The sequence below is a fragment of the Cheilinus undulatus genome, linkage group 6 (genome assembly GCF_018320785.1).
Source record: "Cheilinus undulatus linkage group 6, ASM1832078v1, whole genome shotgun sequence".
Classification (NCBI taxonomy): domain Eukaryota; kingdom Metazoa; phylum Chordata; class Actinopteri; order Labriformes; family Labridae; genus Cheilinus; species Cheilinus undulatus.
Genome location: NC_054870.1, coordinates 21,130,398 through 21,158,120, shown reverse-complemented (window position 1 = coordinate 21,158,120; position 27,723 = coordinate 21,130,398). Strand labels below are relative to the sequence as shown.

The 27,723-nt window shown below is 37.2% G+C and overlaps 1 protein-coding gene across 2 annotated transcripts; it reads right to left on the bottom strand.

Annotated features, from left to right (window-relative positions):
- Positions 1-1,184: 1,184 nt before the first annotated feature.
- On the bottom strand, positions 1,185-17,993 carry plekha3 (pleckstrin homology domain containing, family A (phosphoinositide binding specific) member 3). Of its 2 annotated transcripts, XR_005992013.1 has the most exons (9): positions 17,657-17,993; positions 14,459-14,575; positions 14,218-14,367; positions 13,464-13,585; positions 12,956-13,060; positions 9,435-9,478; positions 8,409-8,503; positions 7,503-7,705; positions 1,185-7,408 (listed from the first exon to the last, which is right to left on the bottom strand). XR_005992013.1 is itself a non-coding variant. In XM_041789507.1 (8 exons), exons 1-8 carry the CDS (start codon positions 17,694-17,696, stop codon positions 7,596-7,598), a joined length of 783 nt encoding a protein of 260 aa, XP_041645441.1. In that variant the 5' UTR covers positions 17,697-17,993; the 3' UTR covers positions 1,185-7,595. The 2 variants fall into 2 exon arrangements, 1 of the variants encoding a protein (XP_041645441.1); XM_041789507.1 differs by having other exon boundaries at positions 1,185-7,705.
- Positions 17,994-27,723: the final 9,730 nt, after the last annotated feature.

The following is a 27,723-nucleotide window of genomic DNA, read 5'->3' as shown; positions in this document are numbered from 1 at the left end:
ATTTTGCTGTTTGGTCAATCTATATGTATTTTTATGAGCTAATTCATTGCAAATAGTACCTCAAGACACTCAAAGAGTAGGTATAGACTGTGCAATGTTATTGTATTTACAAAGGTTCAACATTAATCCACTATCCTATAAATGTAAGCTGTAAGAGCTTCAAACCTGCAGTAAAACAATTTAGTAACAAAAGAAAGTAATACAGTTGAAGTGGCAAAGAGGCAGCATTTTGCAAAAGGTTGAAACCTCAAACAGAGCCAGATCAGTCATCTGTTAGGATTTTTTGCTGCTAAAGTTTCCCTCTTTACACTAAAAGTGAAGGTAGTAGAGCAAAGAAAGATGTACTCCGTGTGTAAAAAGTACGTTTTAACTGCATTTTTACTGACATTAACAGGTGTCTGTCAAGTACTTTTCTGGATTTGTCTGCTGATTATTTTCTGTTATACTTGTTTGTTTTCAACTGTGAAAGAGTGAGCGCTGTCTTAAAAACCCAGAGAAAACACTTAAGAGAGTTACCAACTCCTACCATCAGCTAGAAAGCCTGATACTGCCGACATATTTTCTGTTAATGTACAAACTGATTGTTGAATGAATAATCCCTTTAAATGGTGCTAAAAAATCAAAAATTATTCATAGGGTTCTTATGCTATTTGTGGAAAAATGTTTAATTAATGAAATATGTACTTACTGAATTAAAGAGTAAAAATATAGTATTTGTACAGCACCAGTACATCAAATTTGAACTTTAGTAGCGTAATTAAGCAGAAGTACTTACCCATACTTCAACTTTGTCGTCCTCAGGTCTGTTGAATGGCTCACCTATCAGGTTGTGTCGACTTCAGTGTGCACACATCATCATTTGTTCATGTAAACAAGTGTTCCCACCCAGGTGAGTGTACGTGTCTCTTTTATGTTTTTGTAGAGCACACAGGGGGTCACATTGATTTTAATATCGTCAAAGACTGAAAGAAAAAGACATCAGAGTGCAGATAAGACATGCACACACCCTCTGCAAACAGAGTGGGATCATCCTCTTTGCCACTCTTCAAACTCTTACGAACTGATAAAATCCTCTCTGTTATTCTTATTAAAGCTGTTTGATTTATTCAACTGTTATTTTGATCAGTCAGACTCAACTGACAGGTTGTGCAAACTGTCAAACATATTTAAACACACAAGATACAACCATTGGTTTTTGTTTATTTAGACAATGAAAAGTCAGATACAACCACATACATTACTCCGTGCAGAGACACTTAAGGCATGAAAAATCTCTGTGCTGGTCTGTCCAAAAACTAAAATCTACAAAAGAAAAAAGTCATTGCAGAAAACATTATTTAATCATAAATCAGCCATTTTAATTCAATTTTTTGCCCTTCCTCAAAGCCTGATGTAAAGCACACATTCTTAGAAAATTAAACTGAGTCCAATAATGCATCTGAACATTCATATGAATCTAGATAGTGTTAGGTTATCTTAATGCTTAGCTACTGATAGCAGGGGTAAACAGCTAGTCTTTAAAGGGTTGTGTCATTTTTCTACCAACATCTCGAGTAGTCAATAATTTAGATGTACTGTTCCAATTTACACATTATTTATGGCCATTTAAATATCTGTGAAAAACCTTTTCTATCATAAACAATGATAAAGGTTAGCACACTAGAATGAACCCTGCATATGAAGATACGCTGACAACATTAGAGTAACATTGGAACCTTTTATGTGTATGTTGTACAAAGACACACACTTTTTTTTTCTGCATTTGGAGGAAATTTTAGAAACAGATTCAGGTGTAGGCAGCCATTATTGTGCACTGTGCTCTGGGTAGTGATGTTGCAAAAGTCACGAAACACAGCATGTGTCATAGTGGTTTTTTAATGACTACTGTGTTATTTTCATTATTGTGGGATGCAAAAATGTAATTGAAATTGAAGCTCAATTAACTGCCCAGCATTACTACCCAGAGTGCGTTAAACAACAGTTGCAGCCTATATGTAAATCTGTTTCTAAAAATTAAACATGAAAGACACTAGTGTTAACCCAATAAGGCTCATGCTACCTTTTACATGTTTGTATGTGTTGATTCATGTCTTCTCACTAATGCTCATTAAAAATCATCAAAAAATATATATAATTGCCTTACTCACTCTTATGCAAACTGTATTCATTCTTCTATTTATTTCTTTATTTTTTCACCAGTAGACAAAATAATCTGAGAGGCAACATGGATATAAACTATAAATTATGGATAGCGAATTGTGATAAGCTTTTCATCATCATCATCAAACCATGAGTCATTTGACATAAGAAGCTAATTATGAACCTGACATGCATGTGGAAATAAAATATTACATACTTAACTCTTTATTTTACTGGAGTCAACCAGCAGCCTGTGGAGAAACATTTCATCACAGTTTTCAGAGAAAGTGAAGGAACTTTTCAACAGTATCAGCAAATTTGAAACAAATCCTAAAAGCACATTTTGGTAAAAGTGATAGAAGGAAGCTATGTAGGTTTACATACTGTGACTGGTACACATAAGGCTGTTAAAAAAACAAGACACTAACTTAACTTAGAGAGAAAATCTTTTCTTAATATTAACATCAGGTTTACAATCATCACCACTGTTATTAGCCATAGTACCATTGTTTCCTTTTACAGAAAACAAAAAAAGAATAACATTAAATTCACTCTAAAGTGCAAAACAACCCCATTGGCACACTTAACATTGGGGGAATATCACTGTCCATTTGGTGCTATTTCATTTACTGACGATTGTCAAAGAAATGAAAAACAGCTATAAGGGGAAATTTTATATGTATAAAAAATGCTTTTCTTTTAAGAGATCTTTGATTTAGCATCATTCCCCATGTTCATAAACAGGTTAATATGAAGGATCTTAATGGAGCACTCACACTAGGCCATCCGTACCGTGCCTGTGCCCATTTCAGCCTAAAGTCCAGTACGCTTTGCCGGTGTAAGTGCAATCGTTCTGTGCTTCAGTGTTGCACACTTTGCGGGCACGGAAGGACAAGGTGGGCCTAGGCACAGCACGGATGCAAATGAAGGAGCACTAGCACAGGAATGTGATGCAACGTGAAGTAACAACAAAAGGATCTGCCTCAGAGCACAGAGAGCACACCAGGACTTTGAACAGCTCCACTACAACCTCGTTCTAATAGATCCTAGTCCTGTTTACATTTCTGACCAGTTTCTAGCAAAGTCAGGCTTTAACGGCTGTGAGAGGTTTTTTTTGGTTTGTGAAATAAAGCTTCTTCCCTTGATTGAGCCACAAACAGCAGCTCACAGGATAACACACACCTTTCATCCTCTGTGCGTAAAGGAGAGTACCGAATACACGGACAAGTGTGTGCTGGGGTTAATCTCACGGCTGATTTAACCTCTCTTATAATAAAATTAAAATGCCATTCTATCATCCACTGAATTAACTTACCTTTAATTCTATTTCATGTTATCAAGAAGTCGAACTGTGGTCTTGGTCACTGACGTTTGAACCGAACGTCGTTTACTAATCCTGTGGTGTATTTACCTCCAGCTCTCATCAGATGATAAAAATTGCTCGTCGCGGTTTAAAAAACAACAACAACAAAAAAAAACTTTTAACTGAACATTTAATCCTGCTCTGGACACAGGCTGTCCAATGACATGAGAGCTTGTTTGGCGCAGCACTGAACGTCATCCAAATTTATGCAGAAGGATGGCACAGTTCATGGCACATAAAGGAATGCCCGAGGGTTCAGATAGTACACGGACACGCAGAGGAATGACTGTAGGGGCTCATACGAGTTAAAAAGTCCAGGTTTCATTCAGCAGAAGTGCCTGGAACTCTGTTCATGCTCCAGAATATATGCTGTGAGGGATAACTCTCCGCTGTGAACCGCTTTCTCTCTCTCTTCACTCGGCTCTGAATAGTTAACGTATCATACTGATCCCAGGTCAGCTGAAATAACTCAGATATACTCAGACAGATCAGAGATCATATCTGTTGCTATTTTACAGCCAAAAAAACAACACTTATGTATATTGAGTCATCAACACATATAAATTCATCAAAGTAGATGCTTCGTGTGATGACGATGACGTCACGCGCCAATGTCATCAAAAGTGGATGCTTCGTGTGATGACGTTGGCGCGTGACGTGTCCGTGCTCAGGCCTGGATGCATTGAGCAGTGTGAATGCACGCCAAAGGGGGGACAGGGGAGGGGGTCAAATGGACTTTAGCAAGGTTAAAATACGACACGGTACAACAGCCTAGTGTGAGTGCACCCTAAAGGTCAATTCAGATGTGTTGTGCACATGTCTTGGCCTATACTTAATTAATGAAGGAGACTGTCACCTTTAAGTGTTGGTTTTACAGGTGGTGGTTCTCTATCTAAACCACATCATAGCACATCTGTCCTTAAAAACTAATCTGTTGAATCACGTGTACAGTTTTATCTCATGTCAGAACACGCATCCGGTGTTTCTCAGTACGGACGACTGTTTAATGTTCAGATGACGTCTTTTGCACGTGCTCACGGTTATTAACTCTGTGTTTGATACAGAATTTGGAGCAAAATCAAGCAGCAGAGCACGACGCATACCTACAAAATCAACAATGTGCAGTACTAGCTTAAGTTAGCTTAGAAATGAGACTCCGATCAGGTACTTAATGAGCAGGCAGCCAGCTCACAGTTAAACCCAAAGCTAAAAATAGCTTTGATGTGATCAAAAACAAGGGGACAATTAGGGTTAACTCTGGTAGACATTCTTTAAATAAGAGGAAGCTCTTGTGCCTTTATAGGTTAGGTTAGCTTGCTTAGTTAGCTTAAGAATAGCGTTATAAGTAACTTAACAAAACACTTTTTGTGTGTGCCAGCTGATTCAGCCAGACTACCAAGGTTAAGCTTTAAATTGGCTAGCTTGTTGTTTAAAAGCTCCAGTGAGGCTCTTCCAGTTTGGGTCAATTTTGATGCCACAGTGAAAAAAAAGAAGTTTTCACTGATTTGTCATGTACAGGTCACGTACATGTGACTTGTACATTAGTTTTTATTCATTATATTAAATGGCAAATGCATCACTTGTCAAGAACTTTGCTGTGGAAAATGTGCAAAGTTCATTTTGTCAGTATACTGTGAAGCTCTATGTCCAACACCTACCCCACAGTATCAGTTTCAAGCATAAAATACAACCCTACTGTAACCCTAGGGCAGTAGTCAATGTTGATGCTGACAGTGTTGTCTGCTTTTGTTGCTCATCAAGTCTACAGCATTCATTTTTGTTTTAATTCATGACCAGTTAAAAATTCCACATGGGAGCTTTAAAATGCCTATCAGCTAATTTTAAGACACAACTAACACCACATACAACAGAGCTAAGGAGCAGCTAGCAAACTAACGTTCACTTGTGCTCTCACTATTAAAAATCACAAAAAAAAATTATGACTTATGATTTTTCTTTAAATCACAAAAGGCTTGTAGTTTTCTTTAATGAAAACCATGTTTTTCAAGCAGTGAATGCTAATTCAGTTATGCAACAAGAAAAGCAAAGAAATAACACTAAAATGCTAAGTTGTTTGCTTTGGCAATAGAAAAGGTACTCAAACATACACAGACTATAAAACATGACAAATTTGCACACCGCCACATGTGACAAAGGCATCATCTGAACTCACTCTCATTTTAAACCTTTTTCATTAAGCTCTCAATCACTGTGACCCTGAGATCTCCACACACTGCAGCTACACAGAACATGTGTAAACTCACAGAATACCATCAACTACAAGACACACACATTAAATAGACAACATAACTGCAGCATATTTTAATGAATTTGTATTCTTCAGCTTTTGTTTGTGTTAGTCTATTTGTGTTTGCAATGCGTCTTTTACCTCAGGGCCACCATACTTGTTGCGTCATGTTTGGCTGAAGATTACAACTAAAAAGTCTGAAGAAATACAAACACTCAAAGGCAGTAACTCCCTCACATTCACACCTCTCTATACCTCAGGCTTTGTTCAGAGTGCAGGCACATCTGATTTTCTCTTAAATAACATCTTAAAGACTGTTTGCACTGTCACTTGCAAGTGATTAGGTTAGATTTGTGTCTAGATTCCATAAACGTATTTTGAACAGTAGATGTGATAATGTAGTATGTGTTATTGAATGTTGTTAAGTCATTGTGCATACGTGTGGTACTAATCCGCCACAGCACAGATTCATGGGTATTGGGCATTTCACATTTGTTTTCATGCCAGTTGCTCACAGACTCCTGGATATCCAAATTAAATGTCAATAAGAGTGAGATACGTCAGTAAAAATCAGTTGACAGTAACATTTCAAACCAGCTTCAAATGCGGCTAGGATCCATCCTGCACAAATCACAGTTAATGTTTGTTTTCTTCAAAGAATTTCCAAAGTGAATCTACATAAAATCTTATGTTCAAGCAAAACTACATAACAACAAAAAAATTACAATTTTGTTTGACAGTCTTAAAAAGGCCTTTGAGACTCAACATCTGATCGGAGTCTTTTTAGAAGTGCAAGAAGAAAAACAAGCCAGCAGGAACAAACACAGGATACTCCTCGGGCAAAGAGCTGTAGGCCAAACTGAAGTCGCCCTGCTGTCTCCAGTTTTTTAACACCAAAATACTTCTCTTTCTGAGCACAAAAAGCAGGACTGCCAGAAAGAGGCTTGACTGGAAACAAGACTGATGGCATATTTAATGTAAAGCATTACATTTGTGCAAACTTTGGCATCTAAAAAAACAAGTATTGGTATGCCTCATTTACCTGCTGAGAAAGTGTTCGAGGATCAGTTTCATCCTCAGATATATTCTGATTCATAAGTCCGTGCTGCTCTTGATGTCAAAGACAAGAAGTCAACAGAAAGGAGGACGGATTCTTACTTTTTTTTTTTTTTTTTTTTTTTTGCTTTCAGCAAGAAAGCACAAAAATGGAGGCCTGAAAGAAGAAGAACGTAGAAGATACCTGGGCATTTAAGAAAAATAAAGGGATGTTGACTAATTTGAAAAGGCAGAAAAATACTTTGAAAAGAAGATTTTCTTTGACTTCATCAGTTTTGGCCACCAATACCTCTGTAATAAAATTTCTCCACTTTTCGAGTCCATTAAAAGCAGTGAACGATCAACCCTAGCATTCAAGCTGTCTAACACTCATAGTCAGTCATATTCACACTATGCCATATAGCTGCCTTCTATCAGTCACAGTCTTCTTTTGGTTTCCATCGTCTTCAGGAGTGTGAATGGTGCCCACTTTTGACGTATGACAGAACTACAGCATCACCTCTCACTGAGCTGAAGTTTCATTTACTTTCCACTCACAGTGTCTCAGACGATAGAGATTCTTCACTGCAGTCGTATTGGTCTTTCCATCCAGTGTCTTCAGACTAAAGGAAAAATTAATTTTGATTCAAAGGTCCACGTTTGGCAGTCAGATAAAAAGCACAAGAATGGATGATCCTAGAGGAGGTCAGCTCATACCCGGTTTAACAAAGACATCCCCAGAATCTCTACAGTCAGTGAGATGATCACTCTATTCAGAGAGTTCAGCAGGTTTGGATGGACGTGTGGTCTTCAGATGGATAGGTCAGTATCTGTGTCAGTGGGTGTGGTCTTCGTACTCACGCTGCCTCCTCTTTCTTCAGGAATGGAGGATGAGTCCCCATTGAGACCAGGCAGCACACCTGGAACAGCCAGAAAATAATCCAGAGTGCTGAAATCAGTGGCTGAAGAAGTAAACCAATAATATTACCTAAACACATGCAAGAAAAAAGGACTAAAATTTGTTAAAAGTATTAAAATAATGCTTATTCTAAATAACTAATTTACTGTTTTTTTATTGTGTTATCAAGTTGATTAGCTGATTCAAATTGCTGCCATCAGTGAAGTTCCAAATACTGTAGAAGTTAAAAACTACTAAAAACTCCCCCTTTCCTTTTCATATCAGAGTAGACTTACCATCCTTGATAAATATCTTGATGAGGAAAGTAATCTCTGTCTGAATGGCAGAGGATTTGTTTTAACAAATGGACAGTTTGTGATGTTACTTCTTGTAATATCTAACTAGGATTTTACTCTTGCTAAAATTACACATTTTTCAACTGTTAATGGGTGTATTTTAACAGAAAAACCTTAATTTAATCTTATATTTTCTTAGAAATGAACTGAAAATGGCTGTAACTTCATAATTCCTAATAGCAGCAGAACTGATGTAGTACTGCTGTCTCAGAAAATATGGAAACAATGTTCATTTGCAAACAAGAGTTACAATGAAGGAAGACTTTCTTTCAAGGACATTTGCTTATTATTCAACCTCCATATAAAAATGCAGTATCCCTGCCTGAATCCTTAATGTGTTTACTGTTAGAGAAAGGCTGTGTATCTTACGTTCAGAATCATAAACAGAGCTGTCGGAGCAAGTCCGGTTCCTGCGCTGACTTGACCTCTGACCTCCACTCAAGTACTCCTTGAGAACACCTGACCTGTGGCAGAAAAGGACAAAGCTGTTAAAAAAACAGCTAACTTAACCATATTTATGACACTTTAATTAATGTTTTCCCCACTTCTTCTTCTAAATAAGGAATGCAGGTACTTTTTCAGGCAAGCTTCAGAACAGATGTAGTGGAAAAATCATTCAAGACTTGACATCTTCCTGTTTTTATGAGACATCCTACACATTTACTGATGCACAAGTATCTACAGTGCTGTGAAAAAGTGTTTTCCCCCTTTCTGATTCTGAGGTTTTTGTATATTCATCACACTTAAATGTTTCGGATCATCAAAACATTTGTGATGGAGGAGAAGTGACAAAGAGGCATTTTATGCCAAAAAGACTAATTCTGAAAAAAAAAAAACCTGTCATGTTTTTAATGGGATCAGAACTCATGAAGGCTTTAGTTTGTTTTTTTTTACAGGATCCTCACTGTTTATTCAACCACCCATATATAGCATTAAAATTGAAGGCTAAAATCATTCAGTGATGCATGAGGTACTTAACAGGCTGCAATGCTGCCCCCAGGTGCCCGTAATTGATATTATTTCAGCCAGCCTTGTTTCAGTGTTTAAAATCTTGACCTACATCCTGCTTTTATGTGGAAAGCAGATCAGCTGGAGGTTTATCTAAAGTTAAATTTAGCAGGTTTAACAAAGAGTTAAGTCTACAGCAAATAATAAATGCTTTAATTTTCTGCTGTTGCTAAACAAGATTATTGTCAGACACTTTACATTGTTTTTCCTGATTAAGAGGACTTAAAGCTGTGGGCAGGCTACACCAATTTATAACAGAGTGCTGGCAGGACAATGTAACAAGACAGAAAGGTCATTTATTCATACAGCACATGTCAAACACAAGGAAACTCAAACTGCAGCACACTCACTGAGAAGCACAGTAGAATGATGCACATGTATGCTCACCTGTCGAAACTGTACGTCCCAGGGTGGCTGATTGACCTCTTCATCTGTGCAGAAAGACAAAAGATGTGTGAGTGGGACAAGATTTATTCATGTAGGAGGTCCAAAGTCCTACAACATTTCTTTTGGACACATTTACATTGTAAAGAAACAAAACATTTTGTTCTAACTTTGTCACTTCACAAGGAGAGTACAAAGTGGTTTTCCACTCACATTCAATTTACTGACATTAATTTATTTCCTCCAATCATTTTACAAGGCACATATGTTTAATTTGATTTATTGGTATTTGTGGGATTGTTTTTTGCTCTCCATCTCTGCCTGCAGGCGTCAGGTGACTGATGGTAAGTAGAGCGTAGCATAATGTGCATAGCAGTATGAGGGACATACAGCAATAACAATAAAACTCAAACTAAACTGAAGCTCTGTCTTATTGTGATTGGATAATTTAGGACCTTTTTTATACTATGTAAAACAACTGTGCAGACACCTCCAGGAACAAAGGGAAGGGAGTGGTGTTGAAGCAGTCAATAAAAACTTAATTTGTCTTTAGTTTAAAGTCAAATCATCTGTGGGCTTTGCAGTCTTGGTCATACTAATCTAACAGGCAAACATCTTTATAAAAAAAAAAAGGTTTGGTTGCAATGAACCTGACTGTAAAAGAAACAGTGCTCTCAGAAGGTATTTAGACCCCTTTTACTTTTTTTCAGGTGCAGCCTGGTGCCACAGTTGTTTAAATTAAGCAGGATTTTAGAAATTTTTGCAAGTTTATTTGGAAAAAAAAGTGTGTGTGTATATATATATCTATATATATATATATATAGATATATATATAGATAGATAGATAGATAGATAGATAGATAGATAGATAGAGATATACACCACATTGACATAAGTATTCAGACCGTTTGCAACAACCCTTGACATTTTAGCTCCGGTGCCTACCATTTCTCTTGATTGTTGATGAGATTTTTCTACACCTTGATTGGAGTCCACATGGGGTAAATTGAATTGATTGGATATGATTTGTAAAGGCACACACCTCTCTGTGGAAGGCCTGACAATGCATATCAGAGAAAAAAACCAAGTCATGAGGTCAAAGGAACTACCTGCAGAGCTCAGAGACAGGATTGTTGTAAGGCACAGATCTGGGGAAGGCTACAAAAACATTTCTGTTACACTGAATGTTCCCAAGAGCACAGTGGCCTCCATAATTCTCAAATGGAAGAACTCATTATCTGAGTGGCGGACACATTGTGGTGGCAGCATCATGCTGTGAGATTTTTTTCCACAGCAGCATGGAACAAAGTACAGAGATCCTCAATGAAAACCTGTTCTGCAGCACTCAGGACCTCAGACTGGACCAAAGGTTCCCCTTCCAACATGGCGATGACCACAAGCACACAGCCAAGACAACACAGGAGTGGCTTAGGAACAACTCTGTGAGTGTGCTAGGGTGGCTCTGCCAGAACCCTGACTTGAACATCTCTGGCGAGATCTGAAAATGGCTGTCCACCAATGTTCCCTATCCAACCTGACTGAGTTTGAGAGGATTTGCAAAGAAGAATGGCAGAAAGTCCCCCAATCCAGATGTGTAAAGCCTCTTTGCGTCAAAGACTCAAGGCTGTAATTCCTGCCAAAGGTGCTTTAACTAAGTACTGGGTAAAAGGTCTGAATACTTATGTTGATGTGATATTTCAGTTTTTTTGTTTTTCATAAATAGCCACAAAAAAAAAATCTAAAATTCTGTTTTCACTTTGTCATGATGGGGTACTGAGTGTAGACTGATGACAGAAAAAATGAATTTGGCATCAGGCTACAACATGACAAAATTGAAAACAAGTTAAGGGGGTCTGAATACTTTCTAAATGCACTGTATGTTTTTCTTTATTCTTTCTAGCAACACCACAAGGTAAAAGGTAAGGGTACTTTGTAGCTTTAGAAGAACATTGAGTTGACATTTAGATAAAATGTGCCGTGGACATAAAAAGTACCACACTGAAATTTTTTTAATGTAAAAATACATGATTCAGTATCATAATTCCAAAATATAATTTCAGTCCCAAAAAAAGGACTCATTTTGAGGCATTTTATTATTTAACTCATTACAGCTATTGATGCATGCATGTATAAGTCAACTAAATTGCAAGTGATCGAGGTTGAGTTTACTGTAATTAGTTAGGTAAAATTTACTAGAGTGTCTCAGAGGGTACATTTCCAGAAGTTATAAAGAAACACAATAAAAAAATTATGATACATTCTAATTTTTGACCCTTTAAGATACGTTCTGCTTTCAAATTAAACCACTGATTTATTTTACCACACTAGGTTTAGTCCTCTGACAGCAGTGCTTCTACACCATGGACAATTGAAAACAAGTGAGGTTGCTTGTTTCTTTATCAACTTTGCAAATAAATTTGTGGTTTACAATTGTGTACCTTTTATGTAAACAGCTTTTTCCAATAGTGTTCAAAGTTATGCCTAATATGTATCGCCAGTATTTGCGAACTTCCCATTAAAGATAATCACTCCACCTTTGACTAACACAACACTTCACCAGGTGTGTTGCAGGTGTAGCTGCTAAAGTAAATACTCTGCAGCACATCCTCACTGGTAGGGGTCTGTATGTAAGCAGCCTCAACATAAGCCAACACCAAGACAAGTGCAGCTGATAGTTGGGACACATGCTTAAAATATCTGCATTCAGCATCACCCTGTGTTATCTCTGCAGGCAGCATTGCGTGCATGTTTACAGATTCTCAGATGGGGGAACAGACACTGCATGCAGTGGTCAGTTATCTGTGTGTTCAGGAGAGGACTGTACTAAACTAATGTCAGATGTACTGTTCTGGTAGAATTTAAACTGGCAAGTTTGCTTCAGGATGAAGCAACAAAAAAGTGGAAGCATTATTATTGCACATTCACACACCACTTTTTGGATGTTGTAACAATATACCCTTCATCGCTATCTGTACCCATGAAGCTGAGAAGAAGTCTAGCAGTAGCGCATTCTGTCAGTACTTGAGAAAAGAGCAGGTACTACGAAACTGTATTTAATATCTGTACTAGAGTTAGTTAAACAAGTGTGCTTCACTCACATTCTTGACTACAGTACTTTGATTCCATAACTGCCAAATGAAATTTTGTCTGAGAAGGAGCAATTAACTTCAGTTTGCTTGTCGGAGAAATTAAACATGAAAGTAGCAATTTGTTTGACAAGCAAATAAAAATTATAGAGCAGGGCTGTGACTAATGTTTAGTCTTTTAAAAGTTCTCATCACATTTTCCCACGTGTAAAATCTGTCTTCACTTGTAGATTCAAAAACCTCACCTTTGTTTCAATAAATGACAAAGAACAGCAGAAAATCTTTGTATTTACAAATCTAGACACATTTACTGTAAAATAATGGATAGCAATTTTATTTCTGTAAATGTTACATGCTGGAACATTTCTTTTTTCCTTGTCACCAAGCACCTCTTTGCTGACTTGCTGTACTTAAATTTGCTGGAAGAAGTTTAATTACCCTTTCAGGGGGCCGTAGATCGGGGGTCAGACTCTGGTTAGCGAGGCTCATACACTCCTCCAGAGTCCGGATGAAAGTTGCACAGGTTGCACTGAGGAGAGAGGCCTGAGGAGACAGAGAATATTTTTCATCTGTATCACTTCCACGTCAGGGTAACAGAAGTCTTCACAAACATAAACCAGACTCTGATCTGAAGTGAACTGAGTTTATGTCATATGTCCAGCTATTTATTGAAGGAGGTTATGTTGTCAGTGCTGTTTGTTTGACTGTTAGCTACCTTGATTACTGAAAAAACAACTTTCCTGATTTTTTAAATTTGGCAAAAGGTGAATCCACAAGTAAAGAAAACTTGCATATTTGGCCAAATCAGACTAATTTAGGACCAACTATGGATCCAAGTGGGAACAAAGCCTTTACTAAGACTGGTGACACAGCTGGCATTCATTGACGTGTAGTACAATAAACACCTTCAAAGTTATATGTCTGGTGGAAAACAAGTGAGTAATACCTCAGAGGTGGGTGGGGCCTCTGTGTCTGCAGTGTGCTGTGACTGGATCGTTTGAACCTGCTGGACAAGGAGGTCACAGTACAGACGAAGCTCAGACATCTTTGTCTTCAGACAGTTGGGACCTGATGACACAAAGATGTAGTTTAAACAATAAAAGTATAAGTATAAGTAATAAAGTATAATAATAAAAGTTCTCATAAATAATAATAATAATCTTGAAATCTTCATTGACTTAGGAACAGAGACTGCATCCCATCTGCTGCCTACTTTTCCTGCAGTGAATGAAAAAATGCTTGAAGCTTCATAATCTGCTCTCATTGGACACTTTTGAGAGGAATTAAGTCTTTGTCTGAAACTTGATAATATGTACTGCTGCTGTTTTGGGCAAGGCCACTCTTAAAAAAAAAGTTTTAAATCTTAACAAGGTTCTTCCTGGTTAAATAAAGGTAAATAATCGTTAAAAAAGAATAGGTGTGAGAGCCCAGTTTTGTTTAATGATTAATAAAATGTTAAAAACAGTCCAATGCAGTTGAATAATAGGTTTGAAAACAAATGGGATTAATGGATTAATAGGATTAACAAGGCGAATGTTTCTCTCCTAAATGTTCCCACAAAAACATTGCTATTTAAGCTGTACAAGCTAAATCTGTTTTCTTATGTCTTTTTCTCATTTTGACTAATATTTCTACCGTAAGATCTTTTAAAAAACGAACACATGGACTTGGTGACAGATTAGCATAAAAACTCTTCATACCTTTGTGTTTGTGGCTGTCCAGTGTTCCAGCTTTGGACGAGCCCAAAGCCACCAGCCACCTCTGTCTCTCTGCAGCGTTCACAGCTCTGACGTAGAAATGCTGTTCACCGGGGATTATCAACTCCAGACGAGTTGGATCTGTCGGATGAACTGAAATTTAAAAAAACAATTAAGTGTGAAGTTGTTTGGTATAATCACAAAACACTGAGGACACATGACACATTTGAAACAGCCTTCTAACCTTTAATGTCACACACAGACATCTTGATGGATCCTTTGCTTCCTTTACCGACGTCATCCTCGCTGTCATAGTACGAGATGACTCCATTCTCTAAGACAAACCAGCGAGGCTGCCAACCTGAGAACAGATTGCAAACTCAAAACCTAAATACCACATTGGTGATTTAAGGTAGAGGTTTCAGAGTAAAATATATCTACATATTAAGCATTATTTACATTTTCAAGCATAAATCATATAAAATGAGACAATAAAGACAATTTGAAGCTTGAAGACGGAAACACTTGTCATTGGCTTGTACAAGGTCTTGACAAGTGTTTTAGTATAAGATACATTTTAGACTTGAATTTTCCATAAAGCAATGCAACAAATTTTTCATTTTTTCACAGATTCACTAAAAGTACCCTTGAAATTTCTATCTTAACAAGTTTTTTACCACTGAGATCAAAACGGACAGAAAAACTGATAAAAAGTAGTAAATTAAACAGTAAAATGTATTTATTAGGGTTTTAACATACTGCTAGCATCAAATAATCAGATATAACTAAGAGTTAGTTAAGACACCTCGAGTGTTATCAAGTATTTTAAAAAATCTGTCACTTCATCCTTAAATCATGAGTCATAATAACACAAATGAGATTCTGCAATACTTTAAAGAATTTTAAGTTGTTAATATTGATATACAGTTAGGTTTTTAATTATTTGGACAGTGGAGCATTTTAGTTATTTGATGCTATTCACCACCACAAAAGATTTAAAACAAAGCAATCAAGATGTTAATGAAGAGTAGACTTTTGGCTTTTATTCAATTTTGGCTTCACAGCATCAGGAATGATATGGAAGTGACTGATTAATCTTTATCAGAGTCAACAATCAAGAGACACTTTCATGAATGGAAAAGGCTTTAACAACATGCTGCAAACCACTGGTGACATTCAAGAACAGGAGGTCCAATAAAACGTCACCAGAAAACATCTACAAAAAAAAAAAAAAAAGCCTCCACTGGTCTGGAATCAGACTCTTTGGACTGATGACACCAAGATAAACATTTGACGGAATGATGGGAAGAGAAAGGTATGGAGAAGAAAAGGAATAGCTCATGATTCAAAGCATATTGCATCATCTGTCAAATATGGTAGTTGAGGCAGTGTTATGGCACGGGCATGCATGAATGCCAAAAGAACAGGCTCACCGGCGTTCACATATTTGTTTTTTCATCTATTTATTCTTTTATTGCTTGTTTTAAAGTGTTAAGAGTATTTAAGTTGAGTAATTGTAAGTGATTCAGATGTGTACAATCAAAGAGTGATTATTTATAATAATTGTGATCTTAGGTGTGCAGAATAAATTACTGGGACTGACCTGCCCTCCATCCATGACTTGTACCGGTGCAAGGGCAGGAAAAGTGAGGTAACTTTACTGCAGACCCCGCACACCCTAGACACAACTGTTTAAACTCCTACCTTCTGGTAGGCAACTCAGGAAAAGGCATGCCAAAAAAAAAACAGGCTGTATCTCTGATGAAGGCTTAACAGTCACAGAACGCCAGAAAATAAAACTGTCATTTAACAAGCACCCTAGCTCTGCTCAATGTAAAATATCCTGCACTGTCTTTTACTGCTTTACTGCAACTCTTTAGGAAAGAAAGCTCACTGTTGTAAACAGCCTCACCTCATTATGCACATTTACAGCAATTAATCTATTCACTGTTACTTAAATCAACACGGTGACATGCCTCACCCATTTTTCATAATTGCACAAATTTACCATACTAGTTACTAATCTAATCCCTTTACTGTAAACAAGTGCTGTAAGTAACTCATCCATTCACTGTAACTCAAATAATGTATGAAGGATCTCAGTGGTAAAATGCCTCACCTCATATGCACATTTGCACTAATCAACTATCTTAAATTATCTTATCTACCTCAAGTAAATCTGGCTTTTTTTTGTTTGTTTGTTTTGTTTTCTGATCATGTTTCGTCTGCATTCTTGCACCCTTTGCACATATTGCAATCATAGAAATGCCCACAGACTTGTATCTGCTAGAAAAAATACCTAACAAGAGCTTGTACATATCTAAATCCTATACTGTCTTCAGTTTTGTTTATGTTTTGTGTTTAATTTTTAAAGATACACTGAGAGCAAAACTAACCAAAGTCAAATTTCTTGTTGTGAAAGGATACAGTTGATTCTGATTCCAATACCAACTAAAATTGTGATTATGATTTTCTGCCATACTCAAGCAGCCCTATCCTGACATGTATAGGGCTATACTCCCTGCTCACATTACACCAAACTCTGCAAAACTGATAGGACGGTGCTTTACTATGCAGATGAATAATGACACAAAACAAACTTTTAAAGCAACCAAAGAGAAATGGGATATTCTTCGGTGACCTGATCTTAACCCAATAGAGCATGCTTTGAGTTACTGAAGACAAAAGTAAATCCAGAAAGACCCATAAACAATTGATTGGTTGATGAATGTTCAATGTTTTGTTTTTAATTTGGTTATGCTGCCATGTGACCCTCATAACCAATGTGTTTTTATCACAGCTACAGCTTTAGTTCTTAACATTATCGTCTTGTATCATAAAGTATGGATAATGACATGATGTTAAGCAGTCTGTTCACATGACTCATCAGATTCACAGCTGAACAGGTTATTGAAGGAGTCATCACAGTTATGAATAGTTTTCTTTTGTCCTTCACCACTATTATTAATAGACATGCTATGCTGCTCTCATTAAGGTCAAATGCCATTATAGTCCCTGTTAGTGTGGGGTAGGATTCTTGTAGAACAATTAATGATATTAAGGTAGAGTATTCTTTTTCAAACAACTCATAAATCCATACTGCAATATCAGCAAACTGCTCAATATATTTTGGATGTCACGCCTGCTTGATATTGATAAGAGTTTCGAGGAAATGGTAACACCAGATAAGACTGGTAAGGGTAACAGTTGTATATGACAAATAAAATTTCAAGTCTTTCATGTCAAGTCGCAAACTCTGGACACTAATATTAGCTAATAGCTTTGGAGTAACGGTTATTTTGACGGTTAATTTTAGGTTTTAACAGACTACAAGCCCTGTTAGCTCACCAAAACAACATTCATCATCAGCTCGTCGCTTATTCTTGTGGTTAGTGTGCTAAATCAGCCACTAACCAGTCTGACAGGTAGACAGACGACTTACCTGTCATGTAATTTGTCCATTTGTAGAGAATCCCCTCCATGGTTTCACGTTACATCGGCTTGCTTAGCTAGTTAGCCCACTATTCGGTGTAGTTAGCTCGACAGGCTAACTGTTTCCGGGAGCTCGCTAACGTTCGCTATGACGTTAACTCTTCCTCTCTGTTGACGGTTAGAAGATAACTCCCATTAACTTCTGCTGCGTCTTAAAACATGTGGACTTTTCGTGGTTTGTGAGAGCTTGAAGGCAGTGTGGGAAGAATAATATCATGCTGAAGGTTTGTTTGTGCTGAGCTGGCTATAAACCGGTCAGCTAACTTGTGGCAGTCAGCTGATGTAGAAAAAATGTCAACAAAACAGAAGCTTTGCTACGGAAAACCGCTGGGGACATTTCATGAGAATATAAACAAAGCTTCCCACAATGCCATCAAATGTAGGCGGAAAGAAGAAATGTTAAGTAGATTTATACGAAATCGAAATACTTGGATTAAAAAATAGCTAACTTTTGTAGAAAAAGAAAATGACCTATTCAGAAATGAAGGATTAATTTTGCATTCACATTTCAGCAGTCTGATTTTGGGAGAGCAAGCTTAATTCACTTTGTGATAAAGAGACGGTGCACTTGTTTATCAGAAATCATGTTATGTATATTTATGCCCTTGCCAACTTCTGACACGAGACGAGACATGACTGATTTTCTACAAAAAGAAACACAATAAAGCATTTTAGTAATGAACTTCAGGAGAAAAGTTGCAAAGTCATATTCCACAGATTTGAAGCAAATCCTATTGTTCAGCCTTAACGATGTCAAATTCCCATTCTCAGGGCATTAATAAATGTGTACTTTTTAACACATTTCAACTCGTGGAAAGGGGGGGATAAAGGGATAAAAGAGAGGGTTAGGGTCTGGGGCCCAGCCAAACTGAGGGCCCATGGAGGTCAGCAAAGTCATGGTCCATTGTAAATTTAAGCTGCCATAATGATGTTTTATTTTTCACCTGCTTTAAACCATTCCTATCAAAGCAACAAAAATTAATTTTATTTATTTATGGGGCAAAAAGTTTCAAAAATGGGCAAGATAGGCAAAAAAAGTAAAATAACTAAAAGGTGGCCAAAGGGCAAAAAGAAGATGCAATAATAGATATGTTGCAAAAAGATGCAAAAATGATCAAAGGTGGCCAAAATGGGCAAAAAGTAGCAAAGCAAGGCAACAAACGGCAACAAAGGGTAAAAGTCATATCAAGAATTAACAATGGATGACAAGTGGCTTAGTGGTGGTGAAAGTGGCAAATGCGGGCTGAAGTGCAAAATTAGGCAAAAAGCATAAAAAAATTGGGTAAAAGTAAGGAGAGATGTGGCAATAATGGACAAGTGGATAAAAAGTAATAAATAGTGGAAGAAGTAGTACTTTACAAATTAGTAGAAAAGTAGCAAAAATGGGTAAAAGTGGCAAAATATGGCAAAAATGGCAATAATGGATGACAATTGGCTATAAAGGGACAAAATTAAAAAAATGATTATGAGTGACAGAAATGGCAATGAGGGGAATAAATGGCAAAAGCTGGGTTAAAAGCAGCAAGAAGTGGCAAGAATGGGTGGAGAAGGTGGTGAAAAGGGGCTCAAAGTGACAAATTTAAATAATTTCAATATTAGATCCAACCAGTGTTGATTTTGTGGAATACTAGGATTAAAAATGTTCTTCAACAGCCTTTATTCCATGAGAAAGCCTAAACTAAGACTAGCCAATAATAGATCTTTGATTACTAAAACTGACTAAAAGTAAGTTTAGTTTTCATCAAGATCACTAAAACTAGACTAAATTGTAATTCAGTTTCGTCAGACATTCAAAATCCATTATATTTCGCCACTGTGGGTAAATCTGTCAAAATACAGTTGGTCTGTATTTACACTATATTGCCAAAAGTATTCACTCACCCATCCAAATAATTGAAATCAGGTGTTCCAATCACTTCCATGGCCACAGGTGTAGAAAATCAAGCACCTAGGCATGCAGACTGTTTCTACAAACTTTTGTGAAAGAATAGGTCGCTCTCAGGAGCTCAGTGAATTCCAGCATGGTACTGTGATAGGATGCCATCAACATGTCCAGTCGTTAAATTTCCTCGCTCCTAAATATTCCACAGTCAACTGTCAGTGGTATTATAACAAAGTGGAAGCCATTGGGAATGACAGCAACTCAGCCACGACGTAGTAGGCCAAGTAAAATGACGGAGCAGGGTCAGGGATGTTGAGCCGCATAGTGCGCAGAGGTCGCCAACTTTCTGCAGAGTGAATCGCTACAGACCTCCAAACTTCATGTGGCCTTCAGATTATCTCAAGAACAGTGCATAGAGAGCTTCATGGAATGGGTTTCCATGGCTGAGCAGCCGCATCCAAGCCATACAACACCAAGTACAATACAAAGCGTTGGATGCAGTGGTGTAAAGCATGCTGCCACTGGACTCTAGAGCAGTGGAGACGCATTCTCTGGAGTGACGAATCGCGCTTCTCCATCTGGCAATCTGATGGACAAGTCTGGGTTTGGCAGTCGCCAGGAGAACAGTATTTGTCTGACTGCATTGTACCAAGTGTAAAGTTTGGTGGAGGGGGATTATGGTGTGGGGTTGTTTTTCAGGAGCTGAACCCTATGGATTAAGAATGGGATGTCACTTAAGTTCATATGTGAGTCAAAGCAGGTGAGAGAATACTTTTGGCAATATAGTGTAGCTATTCTGCCTGTCTGTAGAAAGCAGGGACCCCAGGGTTTGCAGGGTGCATACAACACACAACCAGGCAAGAGAATAAATGCTTGGACTACCAGTTAAGACAAAAATTTGAGGACTTTTTATGAACTGAAACTAGACTAAAATGTTTTTGAGTTTTCGTTGACTAAAACTAGTCAAAAACTGTAAACGGTAGAAATGACTAAAATGTGATTAAAACTAAAAGGCATTTAATCTAAAGACTAACACTGAGACTAAAATTGAAAATAGTTGTCAAAATTATCACTGATCCCAATAACAACTTCACACACTTTTAGTGCCCAAATGAGGTCACTGTTAGCTAGGATGCTAGCACAAATGCAACTGATCCAACACACATGCACTGGCATCAATAAATCACAACTGGGGAGGGCCCATTTTGGAGGGTTTTCAGGAGCCCAGCTAATTCTGTGGGCAGGCCTGCTCATGGTAACTGCATATTCAGAATAATACCATATAAAATAAGCAAATGACTATGAGCTGAAATAAAAGTTGAACTTTCCTCTGCAGGTAAATTCACAATAATATAGTCACATACCTCATAGTGTACAAAGCAGTAAGCCTTTAATTAGCCTTAGCTTTGTGTACAGAAACTCTTCTATGCATTGAGAACTTTTACTCCAGCAATCTGAATTTGATGCTGATACATTTGTTCTTTCACTGTGTCAAATTTGTAAAGCAAAACTTTCATCTAATGATTCTTAACTTTTCAAAGGGTTTAAAAGAGCTAAAATTGTGTGTATATCAGTTTTCTTCTTGAGAGGAAACCAGTTTGACTGACAAGGGTATGTTTTGACACATCTAAAAACGACTCACAAAAGATTCTTCTCCAAAATGGGAAACTGTTTTACATATTCAAAGTTTAAAACAAAAACTAAAACAAAGTAGAATATGACTAATAATAACAACATTCACCCAGCTTTCATAATTCTTCATCTCTCTTTATTGCATTAGAACATACATTTGTCATATATATCTATATATATATATATTTTATAAATGTGAATTTGTACACTACAATCTTTTATTGTAACATGTTAGAAAATACTCGTAACGCTCCAAAAACATAGCACTAAAAACAGTTACCAAACAATGATTATTACATTTCCTCGTTTTGTTTTGGCCACCAAGAACATAGAAAACAAGATGGCGTAGATGAAACTGTCGATTAGGAGGAGAGGAGGGGACCACTGTCGGACTCAGATGGTTGGGCCATCGCAGCTTTGAGTGGCAGCCATTTTGTAACCAAACAGATGTGGATGGAGGAGAGTGATAGGGGTCTCATAAGGACAGGTACAGAGCGGGAGGGGACATATGAAGGGAGGTAAGCAAGGAGAATGGAGAGCAGCAAGCACATCCTGTAACATTACAGACATACAGAGACATGAAGTTTGATGATGATTTGGTAAATTTAGAAGGTGCTAACAGATGTGAATACAATTTTCAGATGAACATACAACAGACGATTTTTAGTTGCTCTATACAGGACCAATCTTTTTGCATCTATGCTTACTAGTTCATCATTGTGGGTTGCACAGCCTCTTTCTAAGTCAGGACTCAGCCTACTCAAAGTTAAGTTGTTTGTGCAAAGTAATGCGGATGCCACAATGTTAGAATTTTAAATTGTGAACAATAATTATACAGATTGGATATTGTGGCATCAAAAACAGAAGTCCTAGACACTCAATAGGTGGTAATGTTATTGTTTTGGTTTGTTTCAAAGTCCCAAAACTGGCAAACTAATGCACGCTGACTAATTTTTACAAATACATTGGCATCTTTTCAGTACCAAAAATCAGACAGTGGGCAAGAGGTCTAGTAAAATATTAAAATACTGTCTAATAATGTTCAGCATTTTGTACTTTTAAGACATGATGTATTGTCATTGTTAAGTACTGCGGTACCTACTTTTAGCTTAATCAAGCTAACAGACAGCTATTGTCTTGCTTGTCTTGATCAATAAGTGATCAATTCATTGATATTAACATACAGTATAACAGTAAAAACAGTGTCTACTGAGAAGGTTAATACAACTTCAGACTAAATGAGTATATGCAAGTGGTTCTGTTTGCACCTATATTTACATTATTTTAGTTTCAAATGCTGTGAGACCATTGAAAAATCTTATTGATTATAGATTTTGTAATAAATTAATTAACTACAATTAATCACACATGTCAATAATTTGAGAAAGATTGCATTACTGGTAGATTTAAAGACCCTGTAAAGTGATAGAAATCTGTATTTTTGTTGTATGACAGGCCACTGTTTTATGAACTGCCAGGCCAAATTTCATCCATGAAGAACATCTACAAGTTCATGAAATTAAGCTTCAAAATCATGAAATGAGCCTGTAAAATCTGCTAAAATGGAGGATGGGCGTGGAGTGGGCAAATTGGCTGAATGAGCCAAAGCCACACCCACTAATGATCCTCTCAAATTAAAAAAAAAAAAAAAAAAGCTACAACCTGAATGGAGGAATCATCTGTCTGCTATGCTGCGATGTTAGAACTCTTTTTTAAGCCACCAAAGAAAAAATCACATTCATGTCATGAAGGGCAAAGAGACTGGAGCTAAACAGTCTCAGTATCATTTTCTCATCCTGTATTTAATTAAGGTAATTAAGTTGCAGCTGAAATGTCTCAATTTCCTGATGTTTTTCTTAAAAATAAAAATCTTCAATGATGGTTAGCATTTTCTGCTTTTATTGTAACAGACTCAGCAGGAACAGAAAGTGTTTATCATTGGATATTATACTAAACGTTAGCATTGCAACGCTAACACACATGAGGGTTGAACTGTGGCTGCTTGGGGAGAGACAGTCACAGCCTGCTTCTTTTAAAGCACACCTTCAGCAGGTAAGATGTTTGTTCTTGCTGCATCTGGTTTAAGGGAAAAATGGACAAGCACTTCAGCTATTAGCCTTCCCCCTTACCTTATGATGAACTCAAAGCACAGCTGTCTGTCTCTGTGCTTTGGTACAGAGACAGAAGTTGGGGATTAAATTTACTGTTTTCTGGCACAAATCTATCTATTATAATACAATAATGATCCATAGGCTACTGAGACTGAAAGATTTGGGAAATTTACCTCACAATGAGAAAAAACACAGCATGTAGCTGGCTGTTAACATTCAGTGAAGGCAGAGGCATCAGCTAACATTAGACTGTATTAAGATGAACTGCTCTGTAATTTTATATCATTGTCACATTAGGGGGGCGGGGGTAGTTCCCCATAGCAGCCAGTGATGTGTGCTATATTGCTATATTTGCTGTGCCCAAATTAAACCAAGCCACATGTATGTCAGTGTTTTCATGTTTACTCTAACCTTATTCCCACATATCTATTGTATTCACAAATTTTTATCTCACTTTAAAGGGACTAAAGATAACAGTAACAAACAATCAGAGAGGACATGCTTCTAAAGGCATCAAAACGTTCTAAAAGCTTTTAAAACAGGGGAAGTTGAGACCAAGTAACAGCCAATCTGAGATAGTGTTAATCTGTAGAATATGAAGTTTATTCTTGAAATTATGTCAATTAAGAGCACAGAGAATTTTTTACATGTTCAAATCGAAGTTACAAAGCTATTTAAGCTGGTTGTGTGGTGGCATCAGTGTGCAGTTGATCAGCATACATTTTTAGTCAGCCCCTGTGATCATTACTCGAAATTAATCGAAGATTCTGGCAGCTCGAGTTTAAAGGTTAAAAAATATATATATTTAAAGATGGGTTAGTCAAGTCTGAAGACCCTAGCTCACTGGGACTGAAAGATTTGAAAAGAGCTGGTGCACCTAAATCCAGATGTTAAGCAGAAGAAAGCAGATGTGTTGTAGCTAATCTAAAGAGCAACAGTTAAGATGAATGAAGAGCAGGTAATAGATTTCTTTCTTTAAACATGGAAGTTTAGTTGTATCTCCTCAGACAAAGGCAAGTAGGTGAAGATGGAAGTGAAGGAAAGCAGGGACAGTGGTGACAAACTAGCAGAGTGACAGAGGGGGAAGTCAGGGTACAAGTACAACCAACTACCACACAAACACACGCACAGCGAGGCTAAAGTTTAAACTCTATCACTACAGACATGACAAACGGCACTGCAGGATTTGCATGTGGATGGCCAGAGGGGGAGGAAGAGAAAGAGGGGACGTGAGGCATCAAGGAAACATTTTTATAGTTCAAGGTCCAGAGGAAAATTTGTCTTTTTTTTTTTAGCATAAAGCTGGGAAATGGAGTCATCAACACTGCGTTACATCACAGAATGATTGTCCTCTTCAACATGCCTCCCCTCCTCTCCCTATGTGCACTACTGCTGTTTTCTTTGACCCTCCTCCTCCTCTCACATACACACAAACACACAAAGACCCTGTCACCATAAAGGATGTTAATATACACACATTAACACACACTCTCTCACACACAGACACAAACAGATAGACACACTTTGACTCAAAAGAACAGCGGACAGGTGTGTTAGCAGGAAGCTGAGAATTGGAAAGTGCACACGTTGATCATAGAGTTTAAAGCTGAGATGTGGAGCGCACACACACAGCAGTGTGTTATTGATATGACAGTCAGAGCTACCGTGAAACAGAACGGCTGAATGAGAACAAAGATAAAAACTTAAACAGTGTCAGTTTAAAAATGACAGTGTTTCCCCCAGAGGTTCACAGGCTAAAAAAAGTGGAAAATAACATTGCTGAATGATTTTTTAGATAGAAGATTAACTTACATAATTTTGATTTAATGTTTAAATAGTTTATCAAACTAAATACTAAATGTTTTCTGTGTCCAATTTAAGAAATAACACTGTTGTTTTTTCCTCCCTTAAAACATGGCAAAAAAATACAGGTGTTAAATCATTAGTGGGGGAAAAAAGCAATTTGAGGGAAACAAAAGGGTAGAATTTGTCATTTTAAATATCGTTGGTTCATTTAATTAAAAATGCGTCAGTAAGGATAGCATCTGGAATCACACTGTAAAACTGCAATAGTGGTGTAAAAGTAGCTACACAATTAAGACACGTCATGTTTCCTTCCACCCCTCCTCTCCCTCGGTGAGCAGTAATAATGTGGTGTTGAAGTGTGACGTTCCTAAGGCAGTATCACAGTACAGTCCATAGAGAAACAACAGCAGTACAGAATTACACTGGCCTGCCCAGAACCTTACATCCAGCTCAGGTGCTGCACTGAAACCGTCTGGATTTAGATTTTGTTTTTTGTTTTTTTTTTTTTTTGGTAAAGCCTCCAGTGATTTGGTTTATGCTTTTCAAATCTCAGTGTTGTCTTTGAGTTATTTTCCAGCTCAGCTGTTTACTCTTGTCATACACATAACCATTTGAATCAGGAAGCAAGGAGGGAGGGGAAAGATTGTGATGTAAATCAAAAATATGATTAAATCTCTCATTTCCAGCAGCGCCCTGGTAGCTGTGCGGGCAAAGGCACATGCCAGGTTATCATAACATTGTAGGTTTGAAAATGGCTTATAAAACAGGCACATGCCCTCTGTCGAAAAAAAAAAAATAGTCAACCTTTCATTGACTCACAATATCAACTCTGAGTCAAACCTCAGAGAAGAGGGCAAAAATACTGAATTTAATCTCATCTTAGCCAGACATATCCAATAAAAAAAAAACTTATCTTAACCCTTGTGTTTTGTTTGGACTACACCTTTGTGACCCTTATAGATCACATTTTCCCATTCTGCTTTTGCTGTTTCTAACACAAGATAGAACAGAATGTCCTTGATATCTTAAATTTTTAGTAGTTTAGAGTTCAGATAAGAGCAGCGTTTGATGTTGGATTACTGAGATCAAACCATATCATTTAAAAAATACCACATGTCCATGTTTGCCAGACCTCGTCTGGTTTGCCTCTTTAAAATATACAAGTATAATTTTTCCCCCACTTATTAGTTAGAGTTTTAAGCCAACTTTATTTCTTCAATAATAAAACTTTTACTTATCTTTATGCAGTCTTTAATCAAAATGCCTCATTCATATAAAATTTAGCAATATTTGTAAATTATTTTGGCTATAGTTATGATCAGAGCACCCCTGGGTTATTTGGGGACAGTAAATGCTATACATTTTTATATAACTCCCATCATTCATCTGCAGAAGGTGTGGCAGGGAACCATCCATGTTAATTTCAGCAATGAAAAGAAAAATATACACATTTATTATTCTACCCCAGGACAACATAACAAGATTAAACCATACCCACTAGTCAAGTCCAGAAAAACATCTTATTTCAAGATAAAACAGAAAAAATAATAGTCGAATTGCTAACAGTGAGTACAAATATCTGCCAATTGTGTAAGAAATTTTATCTGTCCATTTTCTTGATTTGCTGGTACTATCTAAAGTTGGATAGTAACTCCAGCTTCTGACTCATTTGAAGAAACGTAGTACATTTGTTTGTCCATTGGCAAACATTTTCACTTTTACCAGAAGCTAGAATTGAAGTTTTTGTACTGTACATTGTAAGTTATGTTAGAAAGTCACTAAGTAATGATACTTTTATATCAACAAAGTTAAACAGTTTGATAATTCGTATTTGTTTAAATTCAATCTTGCAAAATACCACATTTGTTGTTTGGAGCTTCTCAAATGCTTGAAATTGCTGCTTAATTGCGCTTTGATTTTGTGATCTTTGGGTTTTTTATTATTAGGGGAATATACCTCTCTTTGGCTCAAGGAGTAGCTTATAAGCATTATTCACCAAGCTCGGAATGATTACAGTGTCAAAGCGATTTAAAAACCTAAAATGAGAGGCAACTACGCCAGCACTAGAAATCATAGTTAAGTTAAAAACTCTTGGCTTCAGATAAAAATTCAAACTTGTTGTGGAGTGAGAGGTGAATCAAAGTGACCTTTTAGAGCTGCAACTGAACATAGCGAAATCTCATTCTGTCATGATCAGTGTCTCCTCTGACAACTTCTCGAGGCCTCAAGCAATTCAGTGGGACACCTCTGATATAAGGTTCTGGGCCAGAGCTGGGCCGGGAGCTGTCCGGCATTATGCAGGCTGATTCTGACACTCAGGTAGGATATTTTCTGACTGGTCTAGCACATCTACCTCGGATGGCTGTGTCAGCTCAAGATGCCAATTTTTCTAAATGTGGAGATGAATCAGGTTCAAGTACACAGTATGACTTTTATATGTTGACCTAATACTAACATGTGACACAGACTGGAGCTGCTGGAGCCAGAGGAGTGCCAGAAGCAGCCCAGATGTCTCTGTTTTGGGTGATATTGTAGTGCGTGTGGTCTATAGTACAGTAGCATCAACACAATGGTCCAATAGACAGA